We start from the raw sequence: 25896 nt of genomic DNA on the forward strand, positions 1-25896 counted from the left end.
GCAGAGAGGCAGGCAGAGAGAGACGAGGAGGCCCCAATAAATAAAATCTTTTTTAAAAATCTTGTAGTTTCAGTAACTGTTCCCCTAATCATGTTCATTATAAATGAAAGTAGACAAGAAGGGAAATGAATGTAAAAGAATCTAGGTTGCTTCATTGCATTTCTGTACTTAATCTTAGCCAGAAGGCCTGACTGAGTTAAAATAAGCATGTTGTTTTCTTTTGAAACAGGATGTCTCGGGCTGTTCATCTTCCAGTTCCCTGTCCCGTTCAGCTTGGTTCCTTAAGAAATGACTCCTTGGAAGCTCAACTTCATGAATATGTCAAACAAGGGAACTATATGAAAGTGAAGAAGATTCTTAAGAAAGGTAAGCACTGTGTTAAAATTGCAGATGCAACTTGATTCACATTTCTGAATAGTTTTGGAAGGAAAATCAGGTACTTGATAAAGCTATGAGTTCTTGGGGAAATTGAAAGTTAAATTTGAGATGAAATTTTCCCTACAAGGGCAGTTATATTGCTCAGTAGAGGTCTTAAATTGTTGTTTGGAGACTGTTTTGTTTTGTGCTAGGGAACCATAAGGTCTTCCAACTGTTAGACTCCAGATTTCTCCTCAGGCCCCAGCCATCCACTTTTAATTCTGCCTAATTCCCTTTTCTCCTTTAATCAGTTTTCTGAAGCCTGTGGTGGAGTGACTAGAGCAGCTTTCACAGCTCTCCCCTTCTTTGCTCCTCCCAGGAACTTGGTGCTTTAGTTTCCAGGGTTTTTTTCTGCTGGACATTACAGGCAGCTCAGCCCACAAGGCAGATGGAAATAGCAAATGTAGCTCAGGCAATCTCCAAAAGAACAAACACTAAACCATACATGGACAAAACCTCTGCTGGTGTTTCGCCCTTGATCTACCGATTCAGACCTGTTTTCATTTTGTTGTTGTTGTTTGAGTAACCAGAAGTCCTGCTGAATTCCTTGTCTCCCTTCTTAGTATAAAGACAGGTTTATGAAACTTCTCTCCGCTGTTTGTGAAACAGTCAGGGTGACCTAATTTCACTGCAGTGTTTCTCCGTTTACTTCATAAGCACTCCTGAGGACTTCCAGAAAGGTAACTCCAATTTTTGCAGGATCCAAGTATCCCACAAAATAATTCATTCAGAAAGTTCTCAAATGTTTCCATGCACCACCCCTAGAGTCTATGGATGAAGTAGCTGATAGTGAGGTCAGTAATTTATTTGAAAGGTCCTGTTGGTTTTTTTTCCCCTCAAAATTTTGCATTTTATTCCATAACACATTCATGTGCATGTTAACATGAAAATAGATGTTCAGAGGGTGCCAGGGTGGCTCAATCAGTTAAGCATCTGCCTTTGGGCCCAGTCGTGATCCCGGGGTCCTGGGATTGAGCCCTACATTGGGTTCCCTGCTCAGCAGGGAGTCTGCTTCTCCCTCTCCCTCTGTATATGTGTAAGCTCTCTTTCAGACAACAAATAAACAAACAAAAATAGATGTTCAGCTTAGGTATGCTGTGACTTCTATTGTCTTGTATCCACACTCTCCATTGTGAAAAGCAGAGTATTAGAATATTTATATCTTAGACATCTGAACATTCTGCATCTTCAAATTCTTGCCATTAAGCTACAGCAGGTGATGGGGTTGACATGTGTAACTGGATATGAAGCAGGATTTCAACTGTGTCTGGGAATTTCATCTAAAGCTTCAGAGTGGAGAACAAGGGGTGACAAGGTGACAAGTTCCCCGACGGTCTAAACCAGAGCTTCTTAGGAGATGGCCAAAATGGTCCTTGGACCTTTAACTCCATCATCCACCTCAGGCCTATCTAGGAGAAGGCAATGGGGTAGTGGTGGGAGTGTCAGTGGAAACGATTCTCTAAAAGACATTTCACAGGAATAGAAAGCTGTGGCTTTTCCCCTCCTTCCCAGCTTCAAACCAAATAAGAGGTCCTTCAGGTGAACGTCATGGAGAGAATTGTAGAACTTGCAAGCAGGATAGTTGGGAGTCTGTGTCTCAGCCTGCTGAACAGTAGGAATGTCAGCCCTTGCCAGCTGCCACCAAGGTGGTGTGAAGAGAACCTGGCATGTTACCTGGAATTTAGAGGTCAGGAGGACTGCCATCTGCCTCCTTCCTAATAGCAGCCCTTGATGACTGGGTAAACATGAGAGACCAGCAGTTGGATTAGCTACACACTTCCACCACTTAGTGGGGTAAGTAGACTCTGTAGAGGGTAGCAGAATCATCTAAAGGACTTCACACTATGAAGGCAGGAAGAATCCCAACAGAGGCTGGAGAAACAGCAAGAAGTCAGCAGGAGAGGGCACCGGCCACATTAGGGTACTGTGAAGTGGAGTGGAGTTACCTGAAGGGTCCACTAACCCCTCCCACGGAAGAGCAGGCACTAGGAAGAGGCCGAAAGCTACAAAGAGGATCAGCTATGTTTGAAGGCCTTGACCCTTGTCACCTTATTGGTCTTCCCCCTCCAGCTCTAGAGTTGCCAGAAACAGCCTCGAAATCAGAGGAGTGGAAGAGCAAGGAAGAGGTTTTGATTTCAATAGAACTGGACAATTTATTACCTGAAATGAGACTGTGCTTGAAGGCCTCAGAGTGACTTAAAGACTGTGGAATCTGCCTGAGATACCTCTCCGGAGAGGGAAAAGGAGATCCAACCAAAAAAGCATACTTGACTTGAGGGCAGTAAAAGGGGGAAAAAATGTTTCCTGATTGTATCCTACTTAGTTCAGTTATATAGATTATATGAGTTCTAAAACCCAAAAGATGAGTTCCTGAGTTCTAGAAACCTCAACCCAGATTTTATTCATTTTTAATTACATGTATATTAATTGACCCGTGAGGTTAGAACACCAAGATCAGGGGCACATGGGTGGTTCAGTTGGTTAGGCATCTGCCTTTGGCTTAGATCATGATCCCAGGGTCCTGGGATTGAGCCCTGTGTCATGCTCCCTGCCCAGCAGGAGGCCTGCTTCTCCCTCTAACTGTTCCTCCGCCTGCTTGTGCGTGCTCTCTCTCTCTCTCTCTCAAATAAATAAATAAAATCTTAAAGAAAAAAAGAAAAAGAACAACACCAAGGACAGATGTGTGGCCTATGCCTTCCAGGAGTATAACCCAGTACAAGCAGCAGACAAAAGTAATTAAAGTACTGAGAAGTACAGGAGGCAAAGAAGTACCTACATCTCAGCCTCCTTGTCTGGGGAGTACTCAAGGGAAAAGTCTTACAGGAAGCTATATTTAGGCCAGGACCTTAACAAAGAAAAAGAGTTGAGTTGGGGGTGCCTGGCTGGCTCAGTCAGTGAACCATGTGACTCTTGATTTCAGGTTGTGAGTTCAAACCTCACATTGGGTGTAGAGAGTACTTAAAAAATAAAATCTTTAAAAAAACTGAATGTGCTGGAGTGATAGACCCACATGCAGTTGGATAGTGTGCTCTTAAGAGGCCATCCATATGGCATGGATGGTGAGGGGTTCCTAGAAACGCTGGAGGAATGGACAATGGAAAAGTGTTAGATATGGAAGGGTCCAGACCAGAGACAAGCTCTTGGATGAAAGTGATTGGAAGGCACTTTATAACTTCAATATATAAGAAAATGGGGATATGTCTCAGACCTGGGCAGATTGCCCAAACACTGTCCCTTTCTGACAGAATTTAAGTACAGAGCATCTGACTGTCTCTGAGGAGATTGTGTTAGAAGTGGTTAGATGAGATGAATCTCATGCTTTTTAGTCATGTTACTATGAAGCCCTGGAAAATGTGGTTGGTTCAGAAAACCACATGTCTAGATGGCACTGTGCTTCCTGGCATCCTAGAAGATGTGGGGGAAAAGTATTTTTAGAAGTTTAGTGATAAAAATTACACACTTCATATATAAGGTACATGTGTTCTTTTTTTATATATATATAAGATTATTTATTTATTTATTTGACAGAGAGAGAGAGAGAGAGATCACAAGTAGGCAGAGAGGCAGGCAGAGAGGAGGAAGCAGGCTCCCTGCTGAGCAGAGAGCCTGATGCGGGGCTCGATCCCAGGACCCCGAGATCATGACCTGAGCCGAAGGCAGAGGCTTAACCCACTGAGCCACCCAGGCGCCCCGGTACATGTGTTCTTTGAGGAGAAACTGGGATTAACTTTTGCCACAGACAAACAGGCTGCTTCTGAGGTCTACAAGCCAGAAAGGTGAAACATTCAGGACTGAACTTTAAGTGATAATGTATTTAGTGCTTTATTAGAGAAATTAATTTGATTGGAGACTAGACCTCCTGAGGAAGACCACTTTGTCTTACGAGAAAGAATCCGGATTTGATTTGGTACCAGACATACCTAGGTTTGTCCAGCTGTATGACGTTATAGCCTGCATAAGAACGAGGAAGTAATGACACCCTTCTTCAGTTGTTTAGAGGATGAAATGAAACAACGGATCAAAATGTTATCAAGTAGGTATTCAATAAATCATCGTGGTTATGATTATTATTATGTGGTATTAGAAGTGTACACCAGTTCTTACCTCTCTCTTTGCCTCCTCCTTCCGCCTCTCTCTCAAGGGAAAGGGAACTGGTCTCTTCAAGTCAGCGGACGTTTGTAGCAAGCGAGACAGTCCGATGCTGACCTGTGGCGTCAACATTTTTTTAGCCTAGAGTGGGGCGGTGCCACCCGACCGAGACCCAGGTCGTGCCGGGCGTGGTGGGCGGGGCAATACTGATCCCTCCGGGTTGGAGTCAGAGGCATACAGCGTGTGATTCGCTGTTAGGAAGCCGGATGCTAATGAGATTTGTTACTGATTTAAGTGTTGCTGGAAGATTTACAGGCGAAAAAATGGTGTTTTAAACTTTGCTATTTGACCGAATTGTCGTGAAATATAAAATAAGATGCGTGAGTTGGCAGATGAGTTGACAAAAATATCACCATGCGTACAAAGTGTGCGGACGCCATTGACTTACCGAGGCCGAGTGTTTGGAAGTAAGACTATACTTTCAGGGATCATTTCTATAGTTTGTTACTAGAGAAGTTTCTCTGAATGTGTAGAGTACCTAGAACCACGAGGAAGAGACGTAGTACCCTTTTCTGAGCGTGAAGCTGACTTTGGGTGTTGTTTTCTTTGCAATTGCCCTTTGTCATTGATGATCGTTCCACCTTTCTTTTTAGGAAGGTGAGAGGAGAGGGGTGCTGTCTGAGTGGTTTGTCTCTATTTCTTCCTGTTTAAGGTCAGTGGTTTTGCATCTTTGTCGTTTTTAGCTGACTTTTTTAGGTGTTGTTATATGTATTTTTGGTGTTTACCTGCTGGTAGTTTGATTTTAATTTTAAAGGTTTCATTTATTTCACAGACGGATAGAGAGGGAAAGTGTGAGTAGAGTGACAGATGGAAAGACTTACTGCTCATTGAGCAGAGAGTTCATGCGGGGCACGGTCTCAGGACCCTAGGGTCAAGATCCGAGGGGAAGGCAGTCGTCCAACTAACCGAGCCATCCAGGTGCCTCTATTTTTTTTTTTTTTTTTTTTTTGGGAGAGGTTTTATTTGTCAGAGAGAGAGAGAGGCAGGCTCCTTGCTGTACAAGGAGACCGATGCGTCCCAGGACGCTCCTATCATGACAGGAGCTGAAGGCAGTTGCTTAACCCACTGAGCCTTGCAAGCGTCCCGGTTTGAGTTTCGTTTGTTTGTTTGTTTGTTTCTTTCCTTTTTCATTTTCTTTCTTTCTTTCTTTCTTTTTTTTTTTTTAACAGGTTTTACTTATTTATTTGACAGAGCGAGATCACAAGCAGGCAGAGAGGCAGGCAGAGAGAGGAGGGAAGCAGGCTCCCTGCTGAGCAGAGAGCCCTATGTGGGGCTGGATCCCAGGACCCTGGGATCATGACCTGATCCGAATGCAGAGGCTTATTTAACCCACTGAGCCACCCAGGCATCCCCCGGTTTAAGTTTTTTTTAAAGAATTTCCTTCTTTATAAAGGAAGTTAGCAGGTACTGAGTTCTCAAGCATTGTTTTTCTGAGTTTTAGCGGTATTTGTTTCTGGTCGTGTGTGGGAATGTTTTATGTGTGGAAATTTGTTTTTCAAGATGGGGTTTTTGTCCTTTTGAAGCTTGCTTTTAAAGAGAGTGAGAGCGCTAGAGGAAGGAGACAATCTTAGTGAATTATTTAGGCTCCAGGCCCAGAGCGATGGAGTTCTAGTAAGTCAACCCCAGCCGGAATCAAGAGCCCCACGATTACCCGCCAAGCCACCCAGGTGTTTCTATTAATTGTATTTTATATATAAATTGTTTCTCTCCGGCTTTGCTGAAGTCATGTCTTTCTAGAACTCTCTTTAGTTAGATATTGGACCTCCTAAATTAATCCTTGAAGTTCTCCTTTTTTTTTTTTTTTTTTTTTTTAAATTTCTCATCAGTTTGTATTATTGGTCGGGGCTATTTACTTTTTATTGTGAAGTTTTCTATTGAATTTTAACTTTTGGTTGTGAATATATAAATTTTTAAGTTTTTTGAAAAAGTTTTGCTGTAATTGACATAAACATTATATTAGTTGTACAACATGATTCCAGTTTGTATGTATTGCAAAATGATAACCACAATGTCTAGTTAACATGTCACTGTACGTATAGAATTTTTTGTCTGTGTGATGATCCTAAAGCACGTTTAAGATATACTCTTAGTGGGCGCCTGGGTGGCTCAGTGGGTTAAGCCGCTGCCTTCGGCTCAGGTCATGATCTCAGGGTCCTGGGATCGAGTCCCGCATCGGGCTCTCTGCTCAGCAGGGAGCCTGCTTCCCTCTCTCTCTCTCTGCCTGCCTCTCTCTCTACTTGTGATCTCTCTCTGTCAAATAAATAAATAAAATCTTAAAAAAAAAAAAGATATACTCTTAGTGACTTTCAAATATTCAAATAGTGCAGTATTATTAACTATACTGGTTTGTACAGGGACGCATGGTTTGGCTTAGTTGGTGAAGCGTTTGCCTTCCCCTCAGGTTCTCTCTGGGATCAAGTCCCACCTCAGGCTCCCCGCCCAGTGGGGAGTCTGCTTGAAACTAAGCAAGCCCCTTGCGGGAACAGGTGGAATTCTTTTTATACCCTGCCTGAGGCTTCTCTTTTTGTTTTGTTTTTTCTTTTTTGTTTTTTTTTTCCTGAAAAAACTCTAATGCTCTTACTGGGGAGTACATGCGTGGTCATTTAAGGGCCTGTTATCAGTATTTTCCAGTGCTTAGAGCCTATGAAGTTATGTGGTTCATAAATCATTCACTGGCACACCAGGCATTTCACCCTTTAGTTCTGGGCCTGATTGTAGTGGGTAATCCCACTATTTACTTCATCTGTGTTTTGAACAAGATATCCCTGAAACCACAGTTTTGTTTTGTTTTTTTAAGATTTTATTTATTCATTTGACAGTCAGAGATCACAAGTAGGCAGAGAAGCAGGCAGAGAGAGGAGTAAGCAGGCTCCCTGCTGAGCAGAGAGCCCGATGTGAGGCTCAATCCCAGGACCCTGGGATCACAACCTGAGCCGAAGGCATAGGCTTTAACCCACTGAGCCACCCAGGCACCCCGTAAAACCAAAGGTTTAATAATATATATATTTTTTATTTTTATATATATATATATACATATATATATACACACACACATACACACACATACATATATATGTAATAAATGTATAGTTTTAACACATGGTTTGTTTTTTTTTTAGTGAATGTTGAGCTAAAGTTCAGAGTTTACACTAGTTCAGTTTTTTTCATTATTAACCGAAGTTTATAGTGAGGTTTCACTCTTTGTGTGTTAAAGGATTCACTCTTTGTGCTATATAGTTCTGTGGATTTTGACAGATGTATGTTATTTCCACCATTAAGTATCATACAGAATAATTTCACTGCCCTAAAAATCCTTTATCCTCCTCCTGTTTATCCCTTTATGTGAACCCTGGCAGCCACTGATTTTTTTTTTACTGTCTCTATATTTTTGTCTTTTCCAAAATATCATTTAGTTGAAACCAAAGAATGTAGCCTTTCCAGAGTGGCTTCTTTCTTTTAGCAACATGCATTTAAAGTTCCTTTGTGTCATTTGTTGGCTTCATAGCTCATTCATTTTTATTGCTGAATAATATTTTTTGTCTGGATGTGCCACAGTTTATCTGTCATCTATTGAAGAACATCTTGGTTGCTTCCAAGTTCTGGCAATTATGAATAAAGTTGGTATAAATATCATGTGCAGTTTTTTTAAAGATTTTATTTATTTGACAGAGAGATCACAAGTAGGCAGACAGGCGGGCAGAGGGAGAGAGAGGGGAAAGCAGGCTCTCCGCTGAGCAGAGAGCCTGATGTGGGGCTCGATCCCAGGACTCTGAGATCATGACCTGAGCCGAAGGCAGAGGCTTAACCTACTGAGCCACCCAGGCGCCCCTCGTGTTTAGTTTTTTCTTTTTTTTTTAAGATGTTATTTCTTTGTCGTAGAGCGAGCGCAAGCAGGGGGAGTGGCAGGCAGAGGAAGAAGCAGGTTCCACACTGAGCAAGGAGGCTGACGCAGGACTTGACCCCAGGACTCTGGGATCCTGAAGTGAGCCAAAGGCAGACGCTTAACCGACTGAGTCACACAGGCATCCCTCATGTACAGGTTTTTTTTTTTCTTCTTTCTTTTTTTTCCCCGGATTTTATTTATTTATTTGACAGAGAGAAATCACAAGTAGGTAGGCAGCAGGCAGAGAGAGGGGGAAGCAAGTTCCCAGGACCCTGAGATCATGATTTGAGCCGAAGGCTTAACCTTTGTTAAGGGCTTAACCCACTGAGCCACCCAGGCGCCCCACCATGTGCACGTTTTTATGTGGCATAAGTTTTCAACTCCTTTTGAGTAAATACCAAGGAGTGCAAGTGCTGGAATTTATGGTAAGAGTATTTTTAATTTTGTAAGAACTGCCAAACTGTATTCTGAAGTGGCTGTACCATTTTGCATCCCCACCAGCAATGAATGAGACTCCCTGTTATCCACATCTTTACCAGACTCGGTGTTTTGGATTTTTCTTAGTGGGGCATACACACAATACACCTAAGAAACAAATGATGAGGCTACATCTGTAGTTATTTGGAATAGCAAGTTTTCATTCCCCTACAGTTAAACCTGTTACGAACCTGTTAAACAGTGGTGAAGCAAAGCCCCAACGAAAGGTTCTGATCTTAACCCGGCTGCTCTCAACAGTGATTTTCTCAAGCTAAGTTTGGGGAGGGAACCCATTTTTCTTTGACAGGGTTAAGGAATTTGCCCGAGATGTTACAGCCATTAAGTGAGGACTGAACTAGTTCCGCAGAACACAAACCTGACACTAACTTCCCTCCTACTCTGGGATCCAGAGCTCTTAAAGAGATGACATCTAATGTCACTCCCTGGAAATCAGTCATTATATGAAGGGGCTGGCTTGCAAAGTTTGTTTGCTGCTTTTTCTGAGGGAGTAGCCACATTAAACCATTTCCCCAATAAGCAAAGTGTGTGTGGGTTTCCTTTCCTCAATAGAGGCCTGATCAGGAATTACCTTTTATTTTTTAAAGTGTCCTTTAAAAAAAAATTTATTTTATTTTTTTTTAAATTTTCTGACCTGATGGAAATGCTAAGAACTGGTTAGTGTACTGAGGCCTTTCAGAGCCTGGCACACAATTTGGGTGTTTGGGGTTATTCCTCTGTTCTTTAAAGTTTTTTGTTTATTCGTTCGTTCGTTTTTTTTGGTAGGCTCCTTGCCCACTGTGGAGCCCAGCACAGGGCTTGATCTCAAGACTGTGAGATTAAGACCTGAGCTGAGATCAAGAGTCAGACATCCGAGCCAACCAGGTGCCCCTCTTTAACAGTATTCTTCTTCTTTTTTTTTTTTTAATGTTTATTTATTTATATGACAGACTGAGATCACAAGGAGGCAGAGAGGCAGGCAGAGAGAGAGGAGGAAGCAGGCTCCCTGCCGAGCAGAGAGCCCGATACGATGCGGGGCTTGATCCCAGGACCCTGGGATCATGACCTGAGCCGAAGGCAGAGGCTTTAACCCACTGAGCCACCCAGGTGCCCCTCTTTAACAGTATTCTAAGCTAAAGTTTCTTCTTCAATATATTTAAAAGTGTTCCACTTCTCTTCCTCTCCTGAAACACAAGTCTTTATTATTCTCTACTTTTAGTAGTAATTACTTCCTTGTGATCTCATACAGGTTTGTGTTTACTGAGCACATTCCTAGCCATGTGCAATGCTAAAGGCTGGAGACTCAATGGTTACTAAGAGTCCCTCCTCTCACCATCTAGAGGTAGAACATACGGTAGCAAAATCACCCGAAGAAAAAGAAAATCATAGCTGCTGCAAGGGTACTAGCTGTGTGGGAATCAGAAAGGAAGACTCCCCAAGATCTAAAGATTTAAAAATTAGTGATGAAAGGGAAAGCTCTTTTTTTTTTTTTTTTTAAGATTTTATCTATTTATTTGCTAGAGAGAGACACAGAGAGAGGGAACACAAGCAGGGGGAGTGGGAGAGGGAGAAGCAGGCTTCCCTGCTCAGCGGGGCTGGGCTCAATCCCAGGATCCTGGGATCATGAGCCGAGCCGAAGGCAGATGCTTAACGACTGAGCCACCCAGGCACCCAAAAAGGGAAAACTCTTATTTTTTTCTTTACTCTCACCATACTTCTGACATCAAGTGTGGGTTTTTTCCCCCACACTGAGCAATTCTCCAACACCAGGTGAGTGTCTTACAATTTGATTAAATTCTGATGTTGTCTACCTGGAGATAGTATCAGATCCCACAGTGTAAGTACTTGGGTTTCCCAAGACTGACTCTGCCCAACACCGTGGACACCAGACCTAAGTAGTGGGTCTTCAGGTTACACAAAACTTTGTCTGACTTGACTACGAGTCACAGGTTTCCACAACTCATTCCTTGGGCTTGATAATTAGCTAGAACAGTTCATAGAACTCAGGAAAACAGTTTACTTATTAGATCACCAGTTTACTGTAAACGGATACAACTCAGGAACAGCCAGAGGAAGAGAAGCACAGGACAAGGTATGGGGAGGGGGTGTGAAGCTTACATTCCCAGTCCAAGTGTGCCATTCTCCCCAGCACCTTCGTGTGTTCACCAACCCAGAAGCTCTCCAAACTAATACTTAAGGAATTTTTCTGGAGGCTTCATCACTTACACATGACAGATCATTACCCCCACATCTAGCTCCCTCCTCCCCAGAGAATGGGGTAGGGCTCAAAGTTTCAAGCTGCTTTTTTTTTTTTTCCTTTCCTTTTCTTTTTTTTCTTTTCTTTTTTTTTTAAAGGCAGAGGGGCACAGAGAGAGGGAAAGAGAAAATCTTTTTTTTTAAGATTTTATTTATTTATTTGACAGAGATCACAAGTAGGCAGAGAGGCAGGCAGAGAGAGAGAGAGGAGGAAGCAGGTTCCCTGCTGAGCAGAGAGCCCCATGTGGGGCTCCATCCCAGGACCCTGGGATCATGACCTGAGCTGAAGGCAGAGGCTTTAACCCACTGAGCCACCTAGGCACCCTGGAAAGAGAGAATCTTAAATAGGCTCCAAACCCAGTGCAGAGTCTGGCTTGGGGCTCTATCGCATAACCCTGAGATCATGCCCTGAGCTGAAATTATGATTTGGACGCTTAACTTGACTGAGCCACGCAGGCACCCCTCAAATTTCCAAGCTTGGATTTTTCTTTTTCTTTTTTTTTTTAAAGATTTTATTTATTTATTTGTCAGAGAGAGAGAGAGAGAGGGAGGGAGAACACAAGCAGGCAGAGAGGCAGGCAGAGGCAGAGAGAGAAGCAGGCTCCCACTGAACAAGGAGCCCGATGTAGGACTCGATCCCAGGACCCTGGGATCATGACCTGAGCCGAAGGCAGCGGCTTAACCAACTGAGCCACCCGGGCGTCCCAAGCTTGGATTTTTCTTTCTGGTAACCAGCTTCCATCCTGAATCCCACCAAGAGTAGTCTAATTAGAACAAAAGATGCTTCTATCACCCAGGAAATATGTCAGGAACCAGGATCAAAGACAAATAATAAAACACAAGATGCTCCTAACACTGTTATTATTTAGAAATTACAGAAGTTTTAGGAGCTCTGGTCAGGAGTCAGGTTGAAGACCAAAATACATATTTTCTTTCTTTTTCTTTTGTTTTTTAATGTATTTGACAGAGAGAGAGAGTGAGCGCGCACAGCAGGGGGAGTGGCAGGCAAAGGGAGAGGGAGAAGCAGGCTCCCCACTGAGCAGGGAGCCCCATGTGGGGTTTGATCCCAGGACCCTAGGACCATGACCTGAACCAAAGGCAGTTGTGCTTAACTGACTGAGCCACCCAGGTGCCCCCAAAATACATATTTCTTATTATATCACAGTATCATAGGTTAACTGGGGAAAGAGGGCAAGGAAGTGTATTTCTAGCAAAGGTAACAACAGGTGGGAAGATCTTCTTTGGTAGAAGCATAACATATAAGAGACTCCAAGAAAGTGGGTGAGTGTGGGACAGTGAGAACTGGAAATGTGAGCTAAAGCATGAGATTGGAGAGACAAGAGGAGAGCCGAGACATATAGGGCTTTAGAAACCGTTGTGAGGTGTTTCACCTTCCTTCTGAGAGCAGTGAGATGCCAGTGAACTATTTTCAGCAGGGTAGAGGAAAGTGTGTGAGGTAACTGTCAAGATCTGAGGTTCTATTATATTTGCAAGCTATCACATTAGCCTGTCACAGTTTTGTGGATGGTGGCACAGGATACTAGATTCCTGGGTCAGAGATAAAGGACAACTTATTATTTCCAGCAATAGCAGTATTGCTCAGTACAATTTTTGTACTGGAGCCCCAGTTCCCAGAGAGTGATGCAAAGAAGGCCAAGTATGCCTGTATACAACATAGGCTGCATGACAGAAGACAGGCTTTGCAAAGCCAAGAGCATGAAACTGTCTTTTATAACGGGCATACAACCTGCCTGACATTGTCCCCAGAGGGAGAAATATTCTTTATTGTTTTGGCTAGGAAACAAACGTCCTCTTTGCTCTGGAGGTAGACACTGTCTCTAGCTCCCAAGTCTGTTCATGATATAGACATCCTGGAGTAGATGCTCCAGAAGAAAAGCTGATGTACAAAAATCTGAGAGACATGGAGAATTGCTTCTCAGAGTTGACATAATTCGATTTAAAGTTTGAAAAGGAGGGCACCTGGTTGGCTCAGTCAGAAGAGTACATGATTTGATCTCAGGGCCATGAGTTTGAGTTTAAGTTCAAGCCCTGCTTTGGGTGTGGAAATTACTTAAAAAAAAAAAAAAAAAAGTAAAGAAAAAGAAAGACCCCTTCCTTGGGCACCTGGCTGGGTCATTTGGAGGAGCAGGCAAATCTTGATCTAAGGGTCATGAGTTTGAGCCCCATGTAAGGTGTAGAGATTACTTAAATAAATAAAACATTAAAAAAAAAAAAAAAGGATTTGAAAGGGAACCAGACCACTGCTTGGGAAATGGATTGGAGAAGAGCAATGATGAGTGTAGGTTAAGCTCTGTCCAGTTGAAAGATGGTCACTCAGCCAGCCAAAGAGATAGTAGAGGTGAAGATCAGCAGATGGGTTTGAAAGGTATGTGGGAGATAACTTATCAGCCTTATGACAGGTTGGTGTGAAGGAAGGTGTCAGAGCTAACCCTTGTTTTGTGCTCCTGGACCGGTTTGTGGGCAGTGGTACCATCACCAAGGTAGGAAACTGGAAGAGGCCTAGTTTTAGGGAGCAGGCAAGACTAGCTTGGACATGTTGAATTCAAGGTGCTTCTGAGACATTCAATTCAAGATGTCAGTCAACTAGATGTCAGGTAGGCAGATGTGTGGCTCGGATCTGGCCTCCTCATAGAACTGTTAAGAAAAAATGAATAAGGCAATCTGAGAATATCAGAGTTAGGGGGCACCTGGGTGGCTCAGTCAGTTAAGCACCAGCCTTTGGCTCAGGTCAAGATCCCAGGGTCCTAGGATCGAGCCCTGCATGGGGCTCCCTGCTTGGCGGGGATTCTGCTTTTCCCTCTCCCTCTGCCTGCTGCTCTTCATACTTGTGCTATCAAATAAATAAATAAAATCTTAAAAAAAGAATATCAGAGCTAGAAGGGACTTTCAAAGCAGGTTAGTTAGTCCAATTCCTTATTTCAACATTTTATAGTTAAGGATCACGTTCTCCTCCCCTCCCCCAACCTTTACCCCGCTCTCTTTTTGGTGCTCAGAAGTAGGGTGTTTCTGTATGTGTGTATATATCACATGGGTGTAAGTTATGCAGGGTAAGATCTCGGGTTCCTTTAGGGAAGCCTAGCTTGTCACTGAGTACCAAGTTGATGACTCGCTCTGTTAGTAATCTTGAGGAAAGGAGTTTTGGTCTCATTTTCTTTTTGATCTGTCACAGAGTTGCTGAGTGCTATTCAGTGGGCAGAATACATGGTGGAAATGGCCAAAAGATCTTCCAGTCAGGACACAGGCTGTATTCATAGCCTTTTCCTCTTCATAGCACCTCTGATTGCTAAGTTGACTCCCATCAATAAGAAGTTCATGCCTGGGAACGCCTGGGTGGCTCAGTCATTGAGGGTCTGCCTTCAGCTCAGGTCATGATCCTGCGGTCCTGGGATCGAGCCCCACATCAGGCTCCCTGCTCTTTGGGAAGCCTGCTTCTTCCTCTCCCACTCCCCCTGCTTGTGTTCCCTCTCTGTCAGATAAATGGATAAAATCTAAAAAAGAAAAAGAAAAAAAAAGTTCATCCCCAGTCAACCTTTCTTAGCATTTGTAAGAAATGCCTAAATTATTTCTCACTGCTCCTCAGACAGTGCACCCCGATTCCCCCTTTTCTTCCTTGGCGACTTCTGCAACTCACCCCCCCCCCCGTACTTCTACTGCCTACTTCTTTACTTATGGGTTTACTTTAGTCAGGTCAGTTTATTAAGTTTTACCTAGTTCTAGACTTGGGCAAAACACAAAGAACCTCTTTTGTGGGTTACATGGGAGAAGGTAAGAACTTACAAGATACAGAAAGGTGGAATGTCAGTGCTTAAGGCAGCAGGAGACAGCCTTGTGGCATGGGTGAGCCACTTAACATTCTAAGTTTCCATTTCCTCAGACTCTTAGGGTTAGTTCTAAGATTAAATGGTGTGATCTATGTAAAGGGTTTAGTAGAAGGCCTGGAACATATTAATGTACTAGAGAAATGATAAGGGTTTTTTGGTTTTGTTTCTTTTTTAAAAATTTGTCTCTTTTTTAATGAACGAGAGAAATAACATTTAAGTCCATTTTTTGGTGGGGGGTGGGTGGGTAAAGGTGTGCAACCTGTCAGACTCACCTGGCAAGTTATTTAAACAAATAATAATAAGACTTATTTAGATTGAATTTTATTTATTTTGATACTGAGCAGCACCAAGAAGAAAACTGAAAAAGTTGTGGTCTCTGTTTAGATAGGCCTGATAATATTTAAAATAAAGGTGATACAATTTAAGATTCAAAAATTATAAATAATATGAATATGTACATAATTACCAATTAAAGCAGAACCCCCAACACCCCAAATCCCCAAAGTAAGCACACTACACTTGTTATTTTTTTCCTAATTAAAAAATAAAGGGGGGTGCCTGGGTAGCGCAGTCAGTTAAGCATCTGCCTTCGGCTCAGGTCTGATCTCAGGGTCCTGGGATTCAGCCCCTTGTTGGGCTTCCTGCTCAGCGAGGAGTCTGCTTTTCTCTCTCCCTCTGCCCCTCCCCACCATTTGTGCTCACTCTCTCTCTCAAATAAATAAATAAAATCTTTTAAAAAATGAAGGGGAAAATTGCTTTTCAAAATAAATTTCCAGTGTGATTCCTCGTTAGTATAGTGGTGAGTATCCCCACCTGTCAAAATAAATTTCCAGATTCCCCCATTTAAGACTGGCTTGGTTTCATGAGCACCCTGTGAAGGCACACACACGAGTTGTTTCTTTCCACAACGTCAGCTTTATTCAATCATAAAGCAAAGTTAAATCACAATTATAAAGCTGTTCAGGATTCCAAACTCAAAGACAGTTCACCATGGGATTAAGCTTGGCTGCTTTTTTTTTTTTTTTTAAGATTTTAATTTAATTTATTTATTTGACAGAGATCACAAGTAGGCAGAGAGGCAGGCAGAGAGAGGGGGGGAAGCAGGCTTCCTGCTTGAGCATAGAGCTGGATGCAGGCTGGATCCCGGGACCCTGAGATCATGACCTGAGCCAAAGGCAGAGGCTTTAACCCACTGAGCCACACAGGCGCCCCTAAGCTTGGCTTCTTATACAGCACACAGACAGGACAGAATACAAGCCCCACAACACACAAGATACCCAGAAGTGTGCAGAAAGTTAACCAACCAAACGCAAAGTCAGTCCATGGGTGTGCAGTAGAGATAAGGCCTCCATCTGGTCCGGGTCAGCGCTGGGCACTTACTGCTTCTGATGTTCAAACAGTGAAAGATCTCTGTTGTGTTTGGAGATCAACCTGGCAGACCTTTTGGGGGCAGTTGCCTTTTTCAAGTGGTCGGACATAGGGGGGTCAGGTCTGAAGAGTCTGTCTCCTGCCAAAATTCTTCCTTGTTAAAGGGATTTAATCAGTTTTGGGTCTCTGCAGACCTCCTCTGGTTCTAGTTGTTATCAGTTCTGGGGTGTCAGCTGAGATTGGTGAAGCAGTATTTTCTAGCTGCAGTACCTTAACTGCTTGTGTCATTGCTTGACACAGGCTCCTGCTTGATATGAGAGACTCCATTTTGCTCTCTACACCTGGATACACTGTTTTGAAAACCCAAATCTTGAAAGAAAGAAAGAAAGAAAGAAAGAAAAAGAAAAAGAAAAGAAAAAAGAAAAAAATAAGGGGCACCTGGGTGGCTCAGTTGGTTAAGTATCTGCTTTCTGCTTGGGTGGTGATCCTGGGGTCCTGGGATCAAGCTCTGCATCAGGCTCCCAGCTCAGCCGGGAGCCTGCTTCTCCCTCTCCTACTCCCCCTGCTTGTGTTCCCTCTGGCTATGTCTCTCTCTATCAAATAAATAAAATCTTGGGGAAAAAAAATGAAGGAGAGAGTGAGAGAAAGGAAGGAAGGAAGGAAGGAAGGAAGGAAGGAAGGAAGGAAGGAAGGAAGGAAGGAAAGAAGAAAAGAAAAAAGAAAAGAAAGAAACCTATCCAGGTGAATTATGTGCCTCTCAAGTCCACAGACAAGTTAGTAACCAGGAGCTGGTCTCAAAGTAAAAATGTCAATTTAGGGGCGCCTGGGTGGCTCGGTGGGTTGAGCCTCTGCCTTCAGCTCAGGTCTTGATCTCAGGGTCCTGGGATCAAGCCGTGCATTGGGCTCTCTGCTCAGCAGTGAGCCTGCTTCCCTTCCTCTTTCTCTGCCTACTTGTGATCTCTCTCTTTCTCTCTCTCTGTCAAATAAATAAAATCTTCTAAAAAATGTCAAATTAATTTACTATTAGCTTTCCAAATTTAGGGTCTTAGAGGTTCCAAAAAAAAGAAAGAAAGAAAGAAAAAGAGAACTCTCACCCGAAGACGGGGAGTGTAGTCCATGAGATGTCGGACTAATTGGCGCCCCCTAGCGCACCCTTATCTTAAAGTAGTCCGGAAGTGTTAGCGGCAGAAAGACAAGCTTCTGATTGGCTGTCGGTCTGTAATAGGCTAATTAGGAAGTAGAATACTTAGTTTTCTTTAAGAAAAAAGACTCTTAAGAGTATTCAGAGTGTTTTAAAAGGTGGTATGTAAAAAAAAATACTTTGAAAATTTGTTTATTTGATATTTCTAAAATGGAAGAACGTGGGGAAAAATGTCGCCATCAAAGAGAAGTGTGCGGCTGCCATAGACCTAGCCGAGGCCAGAAGCAGAAAGTTAAGACTATACTTTCAGGGATCATTTCTATAGTTTGTTACTAGAGAAGTTTCTCTGAACTTGTAGAGTACCCAAAACCACGAGGAGGAGTTGTAGTATTTCTTCCTGAGCGTGAAGCTGACTGTGGGTGTTGTGGTATACAATACCTTTTGGTCATTGATGATCGTTCTTTCTCTCTTTTGCAGAGGTTAGATGGAAGGAATACCATCTGAGTGGTTTTGGTAGATTTGGTTGTTAGTAAATAAAAATAAAAGTTGAGGGTGGGTTGGTACTAATATTATTTTTACGGAGGACAAACAGTTTGAGGTATTCTTGTGGGTCTTCTTTGTTTCTAATTTTATTTCTTGTAAGGTTACTTCTTGCTAATATAGTTTTTTGTTTTTATTTTTAAGAATAAAGGAAGGATTTACTCTTAGCGTTTGGGTGGGGAGCTGGGGGTAGTTTTGTTTATTACGTATGGTTTTGTTTAAGAGTGGTGGGCTCCCTATTGAAAGGGGAGTGGAGGCACTTGGGTGGTTCAGTAGGTTGAGTGAGTGTTTCCAACTCATGTTCTACCCTGTGGGGCTCCTTGCTTAGGTGGGAGCCTGCATTTTCTTCCTCTTCCTGCCGCTTCCCCCTGCTTGTTGGGGGTATGCTCTGTCAAGTACATAAATAAAAACTTAAGAAAAAAAAGGGGGGGGCTGGCTTTGATCTGCTTTGTGGTTTAAGGTTACTAACAGCTCTGTGGCAGTTAGATTGGGGCAGGGTTGAGGTGGCAAGTGTAGGACCTGGTTTGGGCACCTATTGCATTCATCTAGACAGTAGGGAAGGTCGTGATGGTGATGAAGAAAGAGAAGCTGACTAGATTTGAAAGAAATTTAATATTGGCAGGATTTGGGGGATTGATTCAGTTTGAGTGAGGGATAATTGTCAGATTTCATGGCTTGAGCAAATGGTTCCTTATGTTAAGATGGGGAGAATGGAGGAGTTAAGATGGGGAGAATGGAGGAGTTAAGATGGGGAGAATGGAGGAGTAACTGAATTAGGTAGGGCAATGTGGTGGGAAGTGATGGTAGAATTAAGTTTAGGGCACATTTAGGAGAAATTTCTGACCTTTAACAGACAGAACTCCCAAAGCAGACTGAGAAGGGGGAGCCAAACAGGTACAATGGAAACCAGATGAATATGCTTGATCAAAGCCAAGGAAGGAAAGTGGGATAGAGAAATGTGTAGAAAGCATATAAGAGATTAAGATACAGCTAGAAAGGGGCGCCTGGGTGGCTCAGTGGGTTAAAGCCTCTGCCTTCGGCTCAGGTCTTGATCTCAGTGTCCTGGGATCGAGCCCCGCGTCGGGTTCTCTGCTCAGCGGGGAGCCTGCTTCCTCCTCTCTCTGCCTGCCTCTCTGCCTTCTTGTGATCTCTGTCAAATAAATAAATAAAATCTTTAAAAAAAAAAAAAAGATACAGCTAGAAAGGTATCCATGGCATTTAGTGGTAACTTTATTGGTCTTGTGGTAGATAGAGAAACTGGTTTGGGATGGGCTGATCAATGAAGGGATGTGAGGGCTTGTCACTGGGTGGAAAGAGCTCCCAGAAGATCAAGCTGTGATGGAAAGTATAGAGACGGATATGCATTGGAGGGGGGAGGAGATGTAGGATGTGGGTAGATAGGGACATGGGAGAATTAAAGATGGGGGAACATGGGGCACTTGGGTGGCTCAGTCCATTGAGCATCTGCCTTAGGCTTAGGTCGTGATCCTAGGGTCCTGGGATAGAGCCCTGCGTTGGACTCCCTGCTTAGTGGGGAGTCTGATTCTCCCTCCCCACCCCCCATGCACTTTCTCTCCTCTCTCAAATAAATAAATATTAAAAAAAGAAAATAAAGGTGGGAGAACAAGTCTGAGAGCAGATGGAAGGACTGGATAGAGCAGGAGAAACTGAGATTTAGGAGAGAGTTGTTTCCAGGGTCAGGACTTTTGAGTTGGCCAGAGTTGATGTGGAGTACAAAGGTAGGCAGTTCGTCTGTGTAATGAGACCATAGTGAGGGTTTTTCAAATGATAGCTTCTAGTTCTGTGCCCAGTGTGAGGCAAAATCTTTGCTGAGGGAGGCTGGTGAGGAAGGGTAGGAGAGATGAGAAGAAAGAAGGAAGGAGGGGTGCTGGGCTGACTGGGTCAATAGAGCATGCAACCTTCGATCTCAGGGTTGTGAATTCGAGCCCACGTTGGGTGTAGAGATTACTTAAACCTAAAAGAAATAGAAAGAAAAGAATGAAAAGAAAGAAGGAAAGAAAGAAAGGGGGAAAAAAAAGGAAAAGAGGGACGCCTGGGTGGCTCAGTTGGTTGGACAACTGCCTTCTGCTCAGGTCATGATCCTGGAGTCCCGGGATCGAGTCCCGCATCGGACTCCCAGCTCCACGGGGAGTCTGCTTCTCTCTCTGACCTTCTCCTTGCTCATGTGCTCTCTCTCAAATAAATAAATAAAATCTTTAAAAAAAAAAAAAAAAAAGGAAAAGAAAAAGAAAAAAAGGACGTCGTATCTCCTGAGAGTGCTGAGAGTGTGCCTCCTTTCCTTCCCTGCTGTTAAAGCTTTGAGATTGCTTCCTGGTCTCAGAAGTACCTTCCCAGATCACAGTTAATTTCTCTTTCTTCCACTCTAGCTATGTACCATGTATTTCCTACTTGATTTTCTCCTTTGGGATCTACAGTGGCCAAGCTTTCACTTTAGTTCTTGGTCATCTTTGAAGGTTGGGGGCTGTGAGAGAAGTGTGTGCTCTAGAGTTGACACCTTGGTCTGCTATTTACTAGCTGTGAGTTCTGGTGAAATTTCTTTTTTTTTTTTTTCCTTTTTTTAAGATTTTATTTATTTTTTTTGACACAGAGATCACAAGTAGGCAGAGAGGCAGGCAGAGAGATGGGGGAAGCAGGCTCCCTGCTGAGCAGAGAGCCGGATGCAGGGCTTGATCCCAGGATCCTGAGATCATGACCTGAGCCTAAGGCAGATGCTTAACCCACTGAGCCACCCAGGCGCCCCCTGGAGAAATTTCTTAACTTAAGTCTGTTCCTCTAACGCAGGTAGCATGTAGTAATAATAGCATCAACACATGGGATTGTTGTAAGTGTCCAATTAAATAAAGCAAATATAGTGGTTGACTGCTTCTTTCCCTCATTCTGAAAAAGTACTTCCCTTGAATGAGAAATCCCTGTCTCTTCCACAGTCTTCCCTATTAGCAACTCGATCCACCAGGTTTTTTTTCCAGGCACAAACCAACTTATCACCTTTGAAACCTCTTTCCCTCACCGGCCCTCACCAAGTCCATCAGTGTATCCTATTGACTCGTCTTCCACAACAGCCCAAGTTTCTCCTTTCTTGCTACATACACCCAAATGCAAGCCACCATGATCTATCCCACAGACACCTGAGGCAATGGCCTCAAAACTGGTCTTCACAGCTATAAATGTATTGGTGGCCTCCCTTCACACTTAAAATCCAGACTCCCCTGACCTCAACCTTGCCTAGAAAACCCTCAGATATCTGGCCCCTGCCTGCACCTCACCTCTCCCTCATACCCTGATACTCATACCGTGAACAGCTCTCTAGCTGTTTTCAGGTTGCTGGAATATACCGCTTTGTTCCCTTCTTTGAATCTTTGCATTAATTGTTTTCTCTGGGTAAATGTAACCTCCAAAGAGGGCCTTCTTTGACCATCCAAATCCAAAGGAGACACCAATCTCTCTCAGTTTCAGCATTTAAAATCCTTGGCATGCCTCATTATCTAACATTGTCTTGGATGTTTGTTGCTGTCGTCTCTCTCCCTCACTAGAATGTAAACTCAGAGTGAGAGTAGGAACCTTTACTCACCTCCATACCTCTGTATGCTCAGTACCTGAAATAGTATTTTAGTACAAAGCGGGATAAAGGTGAGGGTGACTTACCAGCTCTGCTATTTAACAGCTGTGTGACTTTTGGCAACTTACGTAATCTGTGTCTTAGTTTCTCTATCCATAAAACTAGGACGACTAACAACTGCGTTTATCTAATATTTAAGGCACTTAGAATGATGCCTGTACCTGGAAAGCCCTCACTACATAGTAGCTAGTAGTGTTAAGAGTTGGCACTCAAGTTGTAGCAGGCACATAAGGGGTGCAGGAATACCTGGCTCTGGGGTTCCCAAAGGCAGAGAAACAAGTGGTGGTAGAATAAGAAAGGAATTTATTTCAGTGAAGTCACCATTGGGAAGACAGCAAACTGGTGTCTAAGACTAGTGTCTATGATATCCAAAATGCCCAAAGTACTTCCAGGTTTATATAAAGAAAATGGAGGGCAAAGGTGGGTGGTGGGTACATCCAGACAGCCAGTGAAGGTTAAAAGGATCGCTGCCCTGGAGTCAGTCCCGGGTGGGTCTTGTTGGCTCAGGGCAATCATGGTTCCTTGAGGGAGTACTTTTGGTTCCCAACAAGTTATGTTTTGTTCTGCAGGGTCTTTTGCCTGAGTTAAGAGATAAACTGGAACAAAAACCTTATTTGGAAAGTTTGAGGTCATGGGCACCTGGGCTGGCTCAGGCAGTAGAGCCGATGACTCTATCTCTGGGTTGTAAGTTTGAGCCCTACATTGGATGGGGAGATTACTTAAAAGTAAAATCTTAAAAAAAAAAAAAAAGTTTGAGGTAAAATGGAGGCAGGCAAAGTCCTCTTTCAAAGTAATAATGTCAGCTCCACCAAACTAATTTTATTTTAGAAACTCAAAAGGTGAAGTAACTGGCTGGTTCAGTCAGTAGAGCAACTCTTAATCTCAGGGTTGCCAGTTTCAAGCCCCATGTTGGGCACTGAACTTACTCAAAAAATGCATACTTATGTACATACTCAAAAAGTGTGAACAGGTAGTGCAGAAAACTGTACTACCCCCAAACCCCAAAGGCTTTGTTTTTCTGCATTGGTTCTCAGCCACCAGGTTCCCCTTTCTGCCACAGTCATGGTGCCCTGTCTGTAATTGACCAGCGTTTGAAAGTCAAGCTCTTAGGACTGCGATTTCATGCAACTGCTATTGTTTACTGATCTCTTGAATCACCTTGCTTCTTCTTCTTCTTTTTTTTAATCATTTTTTATTTTTTTATAAACATATAATGTATTTTTATCCCCAGGGGTACAGGTCTGTGAATCGCCAGAATCACCTTGCTTCTTACTAGCAAAGGCCTGTCATTTCCTTTTGCTTTCAGGGGTGAGGCTGCTTTACTAGATCTGTGGAGGGAATGCCTCCCGGCTTTAAAGAGGCAGGCTGTTGGGGTGTCTGGGTGGCTCATTGGGTTAAAGCCTCTGCCTTTGCCTCAGGTCATGATCTCAGGGTCCTGGGATTGAGCACCATGTGGGGTCTCCGCTTGCAGGAAAGCTGCTTCCTCCTCTCTCTGCCTGCCTCTCTGCCTACTTGTGATCTCTGTCTGTCCAATAAATAAATAAAATCTTTTTAAAAATAAATAAATAAATAAATAAAGAGGCGGTCTGTGGCTGGCTGTCATTCAGTATTATGTTAATTAAGCATGGCCCTTAATTTTTAAAAGATTTTATTTATTTATCTCTCTATCTATCTGAGAGAGAGAGAGAGCGTGCACACGCACTAGAGAGAGCACTAGTGTGTGAGTAGGGGAGAGGGACAGAGGGAGAAGCAGACTCCCCGCTGCGCCGGGAGCTGCCATGCTGGACTCAATCCTGGGACTACCAGGATACCCCTGCTTGTACTCTCTATCTCTGTCAAAGTCTTTTTTTTTTTTTTTTTAAAGATGAGAGAGAGAGCAAGCATGGGAGAACACAAGCAGGCAGAGCGGCAGGCAGAGGCAGAGAGAGAAGCAGGCGGGACTCAATCCCAGGACCCTGGGATCATGACCTGAGCCGAAGGCAGCGGCTTAACCAACTGAGCCACCCAGGCGTCCTGGAAGTCTTCTTTTTTTAAAAAGAGTTGTTTGCTTAATCACCTGAGCCCCAAGCACCACAGAGTCTTTTTTTTTTTTTTTTTACTGTTGAGTGAATGAAAGAAGACAGGGAGGGATAAGAATTAAAGATGTATTCCTACTGACAATATTTCCATTCCTTTTCCATCTTTATTTTTACATACTCCAACAAATGCCCAGATGAATCTGAGTATAATCACATACCCAGTTAAATAATTTGGTCATTTCCAGGTAAAACCATTTACACCCAAACTCGGCACCATTGTACTTTGTCCACAGCTCCAGGGTTCTCTTGCTGACAGGTCCTATGGTACAGAGCTGAATGCTTTGGTGTAGCACCTCCACTGTTAACATCTGTGAAAGAGGACCCAGGAGTTTCTGCAGTTTTGAGAGATGAGAAGGGTAGTCACAGTTCTGGGAGCTGAAAGTCTCGGGCTCAAAGGCTGAAAAATCTTTCCTTTAAAAAGCAGACATCTGGGGTGCCTGGGTGGCTCAGTAAGTTAAGCGTCTGCCTTCAGCTCGGGTCATGATTCCCAGGGTCCTGGGATCGAGTCCACTCTCTGCTCAGTTGGAAGCCTGCTTCTCCCTTTCCCACTCTTCCAGCTCTGTTCTCTCTCTCCCTGTGTCTCTCTCTGTCAAGTAAATAAAAACATAAATAAATAAATAAGAGACATTTGACAGGGGCTGCAAAAAGTTGGCAAATCTAATTCTACATGTGAGTGAAATCATATTTGTCTTTTTCTGACTAACTTATTTAGCTTAACATTATGCTCTCTAGCACCATCCATGTTGTCGCAAATGACAATATTTCATTTTTTAAAAAGATTTTATTTATTTTATTTATTTGACAGAGATAACAAGTAGGCAGTGAGGTAGGCGGGGGGGCCGGGAAGCAGGCTCCCCACTGAGCAGAGATCCTGATGCTGGGCTCGATCCCAGGACCCTGAGTTCATGACCTGAGCTGAAGGCAGAGGCTTTACCCACTGAGCCACCCAGGATCCCCTATTTCATTCCTTTTTATAGGTGAATAATATTCCTTTGTACATGTATACTACCTCTTCTTTATCCATTCATGAATCAGTGGGTGCTTGGAATGCTTCCATGTCTTGGCTAATGTAGATAAGGCTGCTATAAACATTGGAGTACATATATCCCTTTGAATCAGTGTTTTTGTATTCTTTGGGTAGATAACCAGGAGTGCGATTGCTTGATTGTAGGGTAGTTCCATTTTTAACTTTTTTTCTTTTAAGATTTTATTTATTTTTTGGCAGAGAGAGAGACAGCGAGAGAGGGAATACAGCAGGGCAAGTGGGAGGGGGAGAAGCGGGCTTCCTGCAGAGCAGGGATCCCAATGCAGGGCTCTATCCCAGGACCCAGGGATCAGAACCTGAGCCAAAGGTATATGCTTAATGGACTGAGCCACCCGGTCGTCCCCATTTTTAACTTTTTTTTTTTAAAGATTTTATGTATTTATTCATGAGAGGCAGAGGAAGAAACAGGCTCCCTACTGAGCAGGGAGCCCGACACAGAACTGGATCCCAGGTCCCCAGAATCATGACCTAAGCTGAAGGCAGATGCTTAACCATCTGAGACACCCAGGCATCCTTTTTTTTTTTTTTTAAACTTTTTGAAGAATCTCCATACTGTTTTCTAAAGTGTCTGTGCCAGTTTGCATTAACACCAACAGTGCAGGAGGGTCCTTTTTCTTCACATCTTCCCAACGCCTGTTGTTTCTTTCATTGTTGATTTTAGCATTCTGAGGTAGGAGGTGATACCTCATTGTAGTTTTTTTTTTTAAGATTTTATTTATTTATTTGACAGAGAGAGATCACAAGTAGACAGAGAGGCAGGCAGAGAGAGAGAGAGAGGGAAGCAGGCTCCCTGCTGAGCAGAGAGCCCGATGCGGGACTCGATCCCAGGACCCTGAGATCATGACCTGAGCCGAAGGCAGCGGCTTAACCCACTGAGCCACCCAGGCGCCCCCTCATTGTAGTTTTGATTTGCATTTCCCTGATGGTGAGTGATGATGGTGAACATTTTTTCATGTGCCTGTTGGCCACCTGGATGTCTGGAGAAATGTGTATTCATGTCTACTGCCGATTTCTTTTCTCTTTTCTTTTCTTTTTTTTTTTTTTTTTAAAGATTTTACTTATTTAT

At 43.3% G+C, this 25896-nt stretch overlaps 1 protein-coding gene across 3 annotated transcripts in view; it reads left to right on the forward strand.

Moving 5' to 3' along the window:
• Positions 1 to 230: 230 nt before the first annotated feature.
• Positions 231 to 25896, forward strand: part of LOC111151495 (testis expressed 14, intercellular bridge forming factor) — a 94150-nt gene continuing 68484 nt past the window's right edge. For all 3 annotated transcript variants that reach the window (XM_022509510.1, XM_022509509.1, XM_022509511.1), the window contains exon 1: positions 231 to 366. In XM_022509510.1, coding sequence (XP_022365218.1) covers positions 231 to 366 — 136 coding nt within the window. The remainder of the gene's footprint in view (positions 367 to 25896) is intronic.

The sequence above is a fragment of the Enhydra lutris genome, unplaced genomic scaffold (genome assembly GCF_002288905.1).
Source record: "Enhydra lutris kenyoni isolate GAN:26980312 unplaced genomic scaffold, ASM228890v2 scaffoldscaffold26, whole genome shotgun sequence".
NCBI lineage: Eukaryota > Metazoa > Chordata > Mammalia > Carnivora > Mustelidae > Enhydra > Enhydra lutris.